The sequence below is a fragment of the Lepisosteus platostomus genome, chromosome 13, assembly GCF_059453375.1.
Source record: "Lepisosteus platostomus isolate fLepPlt1 chromosome 13, fLepPlt1.hap1, whole genome shotgun sequence".
Taxonomy (NCBI): Eukaryota; Metazoa; Chordata; class Actinopteri; order Semionotiformes; family Lepisosteidae; genus Lepisosteus; species Lepisosteus platostomus.
The window spans coordinates 15,101,385-15,113,725 of NC_142623.1; the positions used below are offsets into that span (position 1 = coordinate 15,101,385).

The 12,341-nt window shown below is 42.6% G+C and overlaps 1 protein-coding gene across 2 annotated transcripts in view; it reads right to left on the bottom strand.

Annotated features, from left to right (window-relative positions):
• vav1 (vav guanine nucleotide exchange factor 1) overlaps nt 1-12,341 on the bottom strand; it is a 49,946-nt gene that overhangs the window by 3,467 nt on the left and 34,138 nt on the right. For both annotated transcript variants that reach the window (XM_088603414.1, XM_088603415.1), the window contains exons 12-24: nt 10,615-10,701; nt 9,381-9,466; nt 8,940-9,075; nt 8,658-8,767; nt 6,496-6,597; nt 5,961-6,055; nt 5,790-5,812; nt 5,639-5,681; nt 2,969-3,105; nt 1,759-1,827; nt 1,304-1,335; nt 1,011-1,127; nt 344-431 (exon numbers count right to left, since the gene is read on the bottom strand). In XM_088603414.1, coding sequence (XP_088459540.1) covers nt 344-431; nt 1,011-1,127; nt 1,304-1,335; nt 1,759-1,827; nt 2,969-3,105; nt 5,639-5,681; nt 5,790-5,812; nt 5,961-6,055; nt 6,496-6,597; nt 8,658-8,767; nt 8,940-9,075; nt 9,381-9,466; nt 10,615-10,701 — 1,125 coding nt within the window. The remainder of the gene's footprint in view (nt 1-343; nt 432-1,010; nt 1,128-1,303; nt 1,336-1,758; nt 1,828-2,968; nt 3,106-5,638; nt 5,682-5,789; nt 5,813-5,960; nt 6,056-6,495; nt 6,598-8,657; nt 8,768-8,939; nt 9,076-9,380; nt 9,467-10,614; nt 10,702-12,341) is intronic.

Consider the following 12,341-nt stretch of genomic DNA (forward strand, 5'->3'; position numbering starts at 1 on the left):
ATCACTGGATTTAGTTCCATAATTTCTAATGGTATTTGGTATAGTGTAGCACAAAGCTCATTTAATGGTGTAAGGAAATCCAATACTGCATGCCACTTAACAGAGTGTGTATACAATGCATTGTAACTTAACACATTGTAACAAGCAAATGTCACTTATAACATTTTGACAAATCAACATGTTATCATAGAGCAGTACAGTGTGCTGAGGATTACTTGTGCATTGAAAAAAAAGATATAACAAAGGAAATACATTGACAGCTGGACTCAGCTGGCTGTATACCAACTCAACCAGAATCATGGAGCTCAAAGGGCAGCCAATGGAAGACAGAACAAGCACCTACTATTAATCCTCTAAATGCCTTCTTCTCATTAATGCGGTAAAGCCCCTCGGCTGTGGTGATCTTGATGTGTTTAATCTCCACGTTGTACCTGAGAAAAGAGGGGAGGTTCTGGTCAGTGTTGGGAAATGAGCCGGCAGGCATGTTCTGTACATGGTCCAAGAGATCGAATTTCACAGGAAACCACTGCAGCCACGGCAGGGAGTCAGTGGTGCGAGAGGTGCATGTACTTTAATGGGATAGCGGACAAACAGCCCAGCAACAAATGAGAAATGGCAGAGAAGGCATCAGTACACCCAAGAAAAGATGGGAATGACCTTCACAGAAGACAGGATCCCATTCCCGGTAAACAAAATGGGAATGTTCCACTCCCTTGGGATGTCATAGCAAATCAGGCCATTCAGAAAGATGATTGCCCAAGTTTTCCTATATCCTGTGTGTATTAACCTATATCCTGTGTGTAAAATTATATTGCACTTCCTCTTTTTATACAGAACCTTGTGAATTTTGACAGTGGTAAAAAAAAATTGGTTTCCTATTTTTCCTACATCCCTGCAGACTTTCTTTTGGAGAGCAGTGCACACTCGAACAACACACCATTGGGGTCTGAACCCTGAACTAGCAGGGAATTGCACATGGTAAGAAATTTGACGGAGGAGGAGGGTCTCACTTGATGCTGATGGCGTACTCCCCTGCATCTTTCTGTCGCTGCCGCACCAGGTATGTCCCATCAGATCGGCTCATCAGAAGAGACTCCGCCCCTGCTCGCTCCATGCTGCCCGCGTACCTGCCAGCACACATGGCAAGAGTGTTGAGGATTCATTTTCTCCGATTTCTCATCCTAGACTTGTCTCTGTGCTCATCGACCTCAAGCAGGAGTGGAGCCAGGAAACCCCCCCACAGCCCAAGCTTTAATGCTACCGTTGCAAGTGTGTTGTCATTTCCAAGGAAATTTCTACTCACCAAGGGTAAAAGGACAGGTCTGGCATGGGCCTCTGTAAAAAACAGAGAAATTGCTTTGAGACCATTTGATACAAGTCTGAAACAGTTAATAGAAGCAGGTAAGTCAGGAAAATGAATGACAAAAGGTGTCTCTGTGCCTAACTAAGTTCAATCCAACTTCAACGAAACTGCGAACAGGAATGGTATGAATGTGCATGATAAACTGGACTTTTTATTTAGCAGATTACCAACAGTGTGCTATTTCAGCCTGGGAGTATCTTTTATGTTCTAGTACTGTACTGATGATCTGCTAGTTTGAAACAAAACAAAACTGCGGGGTTAGCAGAGAACTCAGGCGCATAGGGCAAGCTGTTTAACCTCTTCTTTAGGTCTTATTATGAATTATGAAAAACGACAACTTTCTGGAGTCAAATAATTAATAAACAGCAAACACAATTCATGAATCAGTTACTCACAGCTATGAAGGGCTTGACTTTAGAGCTCGGAAACCATCCTGCAACTACTCCTGTAGTGATATTCCTGCCCTGGAGTGGGGAGAAAATACCATTTGATTAGGTGACAACACTATTCAAGTTCCTCCCGAGACTTACAAAATAAATTATTTTGTCTTCTCTGTAAATTCAATTAACAAATTGAACATAAATTAATTCTCTACATAACATATCAAAACACAAAAAAAGCAAAGCTCATCAGAGATCATTGTATACCTCTAAAGTATGGGTTCATATCAGACGTTTTTTCTAGGGGGCTGAAAACAGAAAGTAACATTGGCAGATGGTGGGAGATAGTTCTTTCTGTGTTGAGGAGGGTAGGCATGGTTTCACAGTTATAGAGCAATTATACTTAATTTAGCAGCTTTATTTGTGATAGCACCCATTCTGTCGGTACAATGGTTCAGATAAAAAAAACATTCCAACATTAATGGGCCCCAGACTTAAACTGTTTATTAATCAGGCCAGCAGGGGGTAGCCTTTACACAATCTTCAGCTCTTAAGTGCTGCCATTGGGACATAAGCGATTAATTAGACAAATTACTGGAACTTGTAAATCATATTACTTAAGGGAAGTGCAAGTGCTTCCGACTGTTGTTGAGTGACAAGGTTACTCCATCCATTTTTAACCGCTTCTAAGGCAGGGTACACAGGATGCTAGCCTATCACAGGGCGGACACACACAAACACAGACACGCACACACTCACAACAGGGCCCGTTCTCCCAGAAGCCAGATAACCTACCATTACGTCTTTGGACTATGGGAGGAAACGGGAGCACCCAGAGGAAACCCATTTGAACACGAGAGAACGAAAAAGTCCATGCAGATAGCACCCCGAGTCTGGAATTGAACCCAGGGCCCCAGCACTCAGAGACAGCTGTGTTAACCACTGCACCACCATGCTGCCAAAAGGTTACTAATATGGATTAAGTATTAGTATTGTGTAGTCACAATAATACTTTGAATTTGAAACCTTAACAGGAGCCACATGGTGCTTATAAAAAAAGAAATGATAAGGATTTATTCTCTGCAGTTATATGGTGCCTTTTGACTCAAAGGATCCCAATTGTCCATTACTGGGGTGCAGGCCCCACCTGGGCGACACAAGGCGGTGTCCAGCTGTCGATTCCGTACGACTGCCGAAAACTGCCCTCTCTCCAGCCGGTCCTTACCTCCCACCACTGGAGGTCAGCCTCAGCTCGGGTCAGCTCGATGATGTCGCCCAGGGAGAGGTGCAGTGGCTGGCCGAACGCCACTGGTGGAGGAGGCAGCCCATAATACTCGCTACACACCTCCATCTTGGGCAGACCTGGTGGGAGAGGGAGCAAGACCATCAGAATTGCCTGACTTTTTTTTGAAAATATCCAGCACCACCTACCCCTCACCCACGACAGTGAGGCTTCTGTTGGATTGCTGATCCCTGATCAAGATTCAGCTAAGAGACGACGAAAGAAAATAAGCCTCATTCGTATGTATACTCGAACATGTGACACACACAGATTCTGACATGTAACTTCTCAATTTTGTTACTGGGGAAAATGCTTTCCAAAATTCCTCTGTGACACCTTTCAAAATACCAAAGAAACAACTATTACGTTATCTGCCTGACGCTTATATTCAAAGCTGCTTGCAACTGTACAGTTGAATGTTTTTACCGGAGTTATCTGAGTGAGGGGCCTTGTTCAAGGGTAAATAAGCAGAGACTGACCCAGAATTTGAACCTAGAACTTTCCTGTTATGAGTGCAGTACCCTGACCACTAACTTTGCACTGCTGCCTACGTTCAGAAATGAAAACAATCTTATTTCTGAGAAAAAGATACACCCACACTAAGCTTAGTCCTGGATCAAATCAAAATTTTGACCACCTGGTCAATCAGACATCACAGAATCGGGAATTAGCCAGAATTCATGACTCGTCCACAGTGGAGAGATGTGAAAAGCCTCTCGCAAAAAGAACATCCACCATGAAGTGACAGGGCGGTGATTGATGGAGAGATTGGCCAATGAGCCAAAACTTTGATTTGTACTTGCCTGTAGCACTCAATGTCCTGCTTTTCAAGCATCCTGTAATACACATGTGCCATTCATATGAAATTTATGAATGATATATTACTTTTATGATATATATTTACTTTTATATTACGTGATACAGCTGCTCAAAAGAGAAGAAAAATTACACCAAGTAGCTGAAACTTTTATCTGTGGCTCTGCTTTACATTATACCATTATATTATCATGCACACTGTACTACGTCAGGTTACAAGTGGTCACGCTCCTGCCTTCACTTTGAGTGCATACTTCCCAGCATTCAAAAGGGGAGTCCTCCCCCACTATGACCCAAAACCATCAAGTTTTCAATTTGGTCTAAATGTCAACCAAATGTCAGATAACAAGACCAACTCATAAAGTGATTCACAAAAAGTCCAAAACCGCCTGAATGGTTAAAATGTCACCCATTTACCACCTCGAAGAGGAAGGCCTTCCTCTCGTTAATTTCTTGTTTTCTTGGGATAAATTCAATACTTCCCTTTGCTGCCTGTCCAGCCAACTGCCGATTCAGGCCCTCATTCGCATAAGGTACGAAGGAGATTAAAAGCGAGTATGCCAAAGATAAGGGACGTACGAGACAATCATGGAACAAAACAGCTTTATGTGCACTCATATGTGTACCCACTCATGTTTGCACGCAGACGTACCCCATGCCGAACATGCCAAGATGATATACTAATGTGGACATGACACCCATAAGAAATATTCTGTCTCACCTCTGGTTCCCCACACATTCCCAATCTCTGCCTCATTCTTTCTAGACAGTGTAATGCAGGGGTCATTACACTAGATGCCCGTTGTCTTCAGACATGCACCTCCTGACATGGGACTTATCTCACCTCTGCAGAAGTCACACGTGTGGCTCACATGTTATAAGAGGTCAGTAGGTGCACAGAAGACTGAGATCATTGCCTGACACATATTCCTCAGAATGCTGAGGGGAATGAGATGTTGTCCTCAGTCTCATGACCTGTTGGGGGTCCATCCTTGACTTGGATTATCTCTGTGTCCACTGGTTTTTGTTCCAGTTGGGTGCTAAATCATTGCTGCTAATCAGTACCCGTAACTTACCTGCTTGCTGATGTAGCCTTTGTTCTGCACCCAGGCTTTGGGATTTCACAACTACCCCGACTAAAGTTTATTTTCACCAACTTTCTTTCCAACAGAAGTTGATACAGTCTCTCATCAACCTGCTAATATGATTCCTTATTTCTGACTAAAAACAAGAAGCTCCCTATCATTTACAGACCTTTCTCATGTTCTTAAAAGAAAATAGGTGATCACTTTATGAGACACAAACACAAGTGAAAATAATATGGCCAACACCACCCACAGTGTTTGTATTTTTTTCCTTCGCACCTGAATAAAGGAAGTTCTGAAACTGGGCTGATAGCAATTACAAACTCCATACCATGTTTTGAAGAGCTGAAAGCAAATACAAGAGTATGGCTCACTAAGAAAACTAAAATAAATTTCCCTGCGATTAAGAAAAAAAGAAGACAGTCACTGATAACTCAGAATCACTGCCACAAGTTAATAATAAACAATAATTATTTTAAGGCACAAGGCTATTTTTAGATTAGAATTATGCATTGGCTAAATATTTACTCTTTTTCAGTACAGGACAACTTACAAATAGCCCTCTTCCCCTCCCTCCAGGTCCTTGATCAGGGCTCAACCTGAATAAAGCCTATAAAACTCCATGTACTTGCCCATTTGCTTTTTTCATGAACATCAAGCAATGTTTAAAATACAAATGCAATGCAAACTATGTTTTAAAGTTCTCTCTTACCGGGGTCATTTTGTCGGTGAAGTGTGGCTCTGTTGTTTTTGTTCTAGAAGAGGAGAGGAGCAGTTTGAGAGCATGCCCAGTTTAAAACAACAGACACTTCAATCGATTTCAGTATTTCAGTAAGCGGATTAAAAAAAAAGAAAACACCTACTTTTCTGATTGTAACAGAGAAATCTGTAAGGACACACACAGACAATCTGGAGTTAGTTTAGCCTCACACAGGACAAAAACTGAAGTTACAAGATTGATTGATTGATAATGTATAAATGAGAACATTGCTAGTTTGAGAGAAAACATGACAAAAATAAATTAAAAAAAGCACCTGAGTTTCTCCCGCAGGGAGGCACTCTTCCCAGGCACTCCTTGTGTGCAGCTACCTTGCAGCGTGTGCAGCGATACCCCTGGAAGAAGATGCCCCTGGGGATCAAACACACGGTTTCAGCACTGCGCACAGGGATCGGACATGGTCAGGAGGAGGGTACCCTGCTGGAGCATTGCAGGGGAACTTACAAGAAAACACTTTTACGGCTGCTGTTCACGTTGTAAGGGCAGGAATGATGAAACAGGCAGAAAGCTTAACCCAGGTCTAGAAATTACTTTTCCCGCCACATGACGCTTGACACAAATGCTCAGCTAACAGAAAACAGAAGCCAAGCCTTCGTCAAGGTTTTCTGGTTTCTTTTGGTTTCCTAACGTGCATTACAACTGCAGGCTTGCAGAGAAAAAAAAAGGAAGCACAAGATCAGATTGTTGGGGCGGCAAGCAACATCGTTTTCGGGCATCCTGTTTACAGCACCTTTTGTTTCTTCAAAACCACTTTTCCCTTTTTTCACTTTAATTCACCTTCACTCTCTCACCTTAAGAGCATCTGGCAGGCCTTGCAGGAAGTGGTGTCATCAAAGCTGTGCATCTGAAAGTCATGGCTATTGGCCGTGCTGTTTTCTGGGAATATGTTGGACCTATTGATGCAGGAAAGAGACCAACATGAGAGAAGTACCACACAGAAAGATGCATGCAGACGCACAAATGCTTGTTTCACTGGTTTTGTCCTATAACAAGGCAAGTGAACCGTAGCAGATTCCTGGTTCGGATATTTTTAGGAATTGTATAAACCTTAATCCTAAAACCACCATGATCTTGAATCCTTTCATTTAATCTAACTGGGAGACATGTCACATCTGTACAAAAGTGGAATGATTAACCTTCATGTTTGACATTTCCAAAATAGAAATGTCAAATGGCAACAAGCCTATTTCCAGTCCATAATCCCATATATCCGCATGTATTTAAATTCAAAAGTTATAACAAGGAAGCCACTGTCAGGTAAGACAACACTCACATTTTCTTGGAACTGTCTTCTTTATGTAAGGTTCACTCTAAAATATTGTGATTGCATCCTCTAATTGCATCCTCCAGTTCAAGGACAATTATTTTTAAGTAATGTGCAATGTCATTCATTTACAAATACATGTGCACGTGCACGGCTACAATCTTTTTAACAGTACTGGCAGAAAGCTTCTCCCAGATCTAGATATAATTTTTCCCACTCAACACAAACAATCAACTAACAAAAAAAAAACAGAAACCAAAACCTTCAACAAGGACAATTTTTTTTCCAAGCATGCATTACAATTGCTTTCTTGTAAAAAAAAAAAAGGAAGTGTGATATCAGAGCGTTGGGGCAGCAAGTTTCTTTTTAAACCATGCTCATTTGGGGGCTTCTCCACCTTGAGCTTTCCCACCATGATCCTGTAGAGGTACAGCTCTTTCCTCGCAAATGGGGACTTGTCTCGGTCACACACCCATGTTCCCACTGCAGTCCCCAGTAGAGACAACAATCTCTACAGTTTGCATCAAGCAAAGGAGTGAGGCAGACTCTAGCTGGCAATGCTACAAGCTCACAAGCTGCCAAAGTGTTCCAGAGGTCAATCACTCTTGAAAACCAAACTGCCTGACTAGCATACTGCCTACTGGGAGAGTCCCAGTACTTGACTTGACTTGACTTGACTTGACTTGACTTGACTTGACTTGACTTGACTTGACTTGACTTGAACTTTATTGCCATATGTAACCGGTGCTGGTACAATGGAATTCTTACTTACAGAAAGTCTCTCAATTGTAAAACAAGTGTAAAAAAAAACAAAACAAAGTGCAAACAGTGCATCAAGACAATGTACAAACAAACAATAGACAATGTGCAAGTAAACATGCAGACAGTTTGAATGTAAACAATACAGACGTGTAAACAATGACTGGAGACGTACAATAAATAAATTACAATGAGGTAGATGGTGATGGTGTAGGTGTGGTCCGAGGGGGATGGCTAAATGTGTTCGTCAGTCTCACTGCTTGTGGATAGAAGCTATTGAAGAATCTAGTGGTAAGTGTCCGTATGCGCTTATATCTCTTGCCTGAGGGCAGTGGGGTGAAGAGCTCGCTTGAGGCACCTCAAGAAATAAAGGCGCTGCTGAGCCTTCTTCATGATAGAGTCAGTGTTCACAGTCCAGGCTAGATCTTTAGAGATGTGAATTCCCAAAAACCTAAAGCTGGTGACTGTTTCCACTTCCGTTCCATCAATACTGAGTGGGCTGTGAGTGTGTGGCCTGTGTCTCCGAAAGTCCACTATTAGCTCTTTCGTTTTCTTTATGTTCAAGTCCAGGTTATTGCTATGACACCACCTAAGCAGCTGTACAACTTCATCCCTGTAAGTGGACTCGTCATCATCACTGATCAGTCCTATTATAGTGGTGTCATCGGCAAACTTAATGATGCGGTTGTTGCTGTGTCTTGCTGTGCAGTCGTGAGTAAATAGGGAGTACAACCTTGGACTCAGACAGCAGCCTTGTGGGGTTCCAGTGCTCAGGGTGAGTGGTGTTGATGTTTTATTGCCTATCCGCACCACCTGTGGTCTCTCGATAAGAAAGTCCAGCAGTTATGTTAGTGATGTGACCTGAATTAATTATGTCAATACTATAGAGTAGCATTGCTGTTTTAAAATAGCCTTTTAAAATTTCCTTACAGAGCCATTTCGAACTGCTCTAGCCATTTCTTCTTCAGCTCCTTGGTTTTGAAGAAGAGGTCGTAGCCGCTCTGCCCATAAGGGTCAATTAGGCAGAAAATGTGGGACCACTGCAAAATAGAAAAAGAAAGAGAACATTAAAAACACCTGCATGCCGATTTTCAAGTCCTTTTCACTCTGCGTGAGGCAATATCTGGTGATGTAGGAAGACTTCCAAGACTCTTTTGATGCATTCTCTCTGTGGGGCTGGGTTGGGGTGGTGTGGCGGGGAGTGGGAGGTACCTTCTTGTTGTCCTTCTCCCCCGAGGTGTCGTCACGGAGCTGGTACTGGTACAAGTTGATGGTCTCCTTCAGCTCCATGGTATCGCTGGTCTTCTTTTTGCACACCACCATGGCCTTATCAAAGAGGAAGGCATACCTGCAAAACACGATGCACATGTGCACTGCTCAGATGTTACTCATAACATAGTGAAACAGTATTAGTAAAAATAAAAGGAAAGGTCCTTTTGGCCCACCACGCTGCTTTTTATTTTTCCAATGCTTCTTGAAAGTTCCGAATGACACAGTTAAACAAAACTTTATCCAAGTAAGGATCTCTTATTTTCTTTCTTAGGCACACTTGCGCTGAGCCTCTAAGTTCTTCCTTTAGCTTAACTGATTGATTGCTTGATTCATGCTGCTCAGAGATGCCAACCCCTTTAACAGGAAGACACTTGCACGCACCTGTCCTGCTTGGAGCGTTTCTCTACACCACAGATCTTCAGCTCTCCATCAATCTTGGGTCGACCATACATGGCCAGGGACTGTGTCTGGGAAGGAAACAGTCATTATGTTCCAGACTTATTCCTGTTACTCTTTTGGAACTTCAAGGTTTTACATTCAGGTCCTGGCACTAATTCATACAGTAGTGTTTAAAGCACATGGTTCAAGGGGATTTAAACCCATGACCTTGAAGTCACACAGCACTCAGCAGCAGTCAGCAGTCCACTTAGACTAGTGGAGCATAATGGTCGCATCTGTAACCAAGGTGCAGACTATCTCCACTTTACTGAACAGAAACAGCCAGGTCCTATGGAATGGGTAACAGCTGTCCTCTTCTTCCAAAGAGCTCATTTGAAATGTTGATGAGAGTAGCTACAAAGATGACTCGGAACCTTGAGAAAAACTGCAGAGTGCTGAGTTATTGTTTCATCCAGCACAAAAGGATTCTGATGAGTCAGCAAAAAATCTGACAGAGAAGCTGGATGCACCATAGGCCCCTGCAGGAGGCCTTAGAGAAGTACTCATGTCCCTAGCCTTGCAAAATGGAGTGGAGTCTCTTAGAGAAATCACTCTCTGATACACTCCAACTAATGCACAAGTACAGCAGGGTACACAAGTACAGCAGAGTTACCTTAAGCGTCCAGTTCCTCAAGCTGATCTCTCAAAGTTCTTTTAGCCGACCTTGAAAAACTACCCCTAGGGAAGCTGAGGAGACCACTCTCCATAGCCATTAAAATCATCCTCAGCAGACATCTGGATTTTGATAACCGAATGGTGCACTTGTACTTTGATGTGACATTCTACTCAGTTTGTTTTGCACCAGTGCAGATAAAGTTGCTAGCCACTTCCTGCTCGATATATAGCCAGGCACCACAAGCCCTCAGCAAAAGACAAAAAGCCATACAAGCATGGTGATATGCTGCCAGTTTAGAGTAGTGTGCTGCATTTTGTGAAGAGTGCAAAAGTGAGACAACAAGATCCTTTTAACACATTAATATTAAACAAGTTTCTAAAAGCAAGCCCCTTTGCTACACTGCAGCTTTGATGCTGATGAATGAATATGTCAGCGACACAAATGTATAGGATTGGAGGGATTAGGCTGATGCTGTGAGTTCAGCCCACTGTATGTGGTACCAGACAAAGACAGAACGAGATTATCAGCACACTCCTCCCCTCCACCCCTCTAAGGTCTCACCAAGTTTTCAATGGAAAGCTGAAATGAGGTGATCTGGCGGATGATCTCATTGTCACGCTTCACTTCGTTCACACACTGTGCTAGGTCCTGCAGGACAAGAAAGTGAGAGAGAGAGATCAGTGAGTCCGTGAAGTGCTATTAGCATCTTTGCAAATCTGGGAATTCCTACGGCCAATCCACAGAATTGAGAAATCAATTCTTGATGGGATTTATATTGAGGAGAACAACACAGGCAAAAGTAATCAATTTTCTTGTAAGATATGTCAATATCAAAACAATATATGTCAAAACAATAAAAAGTATTACTACTGGGCTCTTCACCAAAATTTCTAATGACGTAAGCTGCTGATGCAACTCTGTTCTGTAGTTTTGTGCAACATTTACTGCAATATTTTAAACCAAAATATGACAAAACTTACGGTGCTTTACAAAGAACTAGTGTAAAGGGGGTGTGTGCATGGTATTTTCCAGTGCGGTATACATTTTCTACATTCTATTTTTTTATTTATTGCAGGTGGAATGTTTTATAGTTTTTTAATTAAGAATAAAAAAGTTGAAACATTTTTAAAGAAAACAGGTGCAGATGTGCCCAGATCAATGAGCCAACACTGTGATTACATCTGGGGACTTCTATGCTGTGAGTTCTCAAACAAACACAGAACACGCAAAGAAACCCCCTGGCCATCACTGCAGCAGCCTGTTACAGACCTTGTGGTGCATTTGAATCTCTGGTTTATATTCACAATGTAGTTTGTTCTGGCCCACTATGACCGTGCATTGTACTAAGCAGTTATTAAAAAAGGATAGATGGGCAGATGGCATCAACGTTTTTCTTCACTTTGGAATTGCCAAATATTCCTTTTCAAATAATTCATCATAATGTTTTGAGCTGCGGCTTATAGCTACTATCCTCTGTATCCCCAAGCAGAGAGTGAGGATCTGCAATCACGCTCCCCATCATGCCCACATATTTTAATTGATTGTCTTTTAATATTCAGAGCTCTGCAGTGCCTGGCAGTAGTGAAATGCTGTATAGAGAGCTATGACAGTCCTGTCTGATTAAACTCACACCCACCACTTCAAGGCTCCTTGCATTGTGAGCTATCACTTGGGGGATTATGGTCAAAGCCAGATAGTAAGTGACCTAGGCTCAACCCAGTAACATCTCATGTCCACATCGACAGTTCAAAGTCAGTATAAACTTTCAGAGCTTCAGACCAGGTTTTGAGGAGAAAGGAGGGGGTAGGAGTAAACGGGTAAGGATGTCATGCTTGTCCTGGTTGCTGCTCTGCCAGCCAATCACTCAGTGCCAGTTTGACAGGAGACCTGGATCACCTGGAGACAATTTAGTACCTCATCCGCCTTAAGTGATTCAGTGATTCAGGGCTGCTCAAACTCTGCTCAGGGCTCCGTTATCAAGATGCGTCCCTGAACCCCTTGATCTTATTTTCTCTGAGTCTCTGGCTCTCTTTTCTCTGTGCTTTGTTGGATTCCTGACCTCTACTTTGTTTCAACTTTGTTTCCATATCACCCCTCAGCTCGGCATCGCCACTGTGTTTATCTTGGCTTGGCTTCTTTGGACTATGTTTGATAAGATTTCCTCATTCTGCCTTGGACTTTTTTGGGATTCACCGGCTTTGACTCTTGCCTGTTCAGCTACAGATCTGAACTGTGTTCCTTCCAGCTATGCTACCATCACTGTACAGCTCTGCTGTCACAGAGTCCCC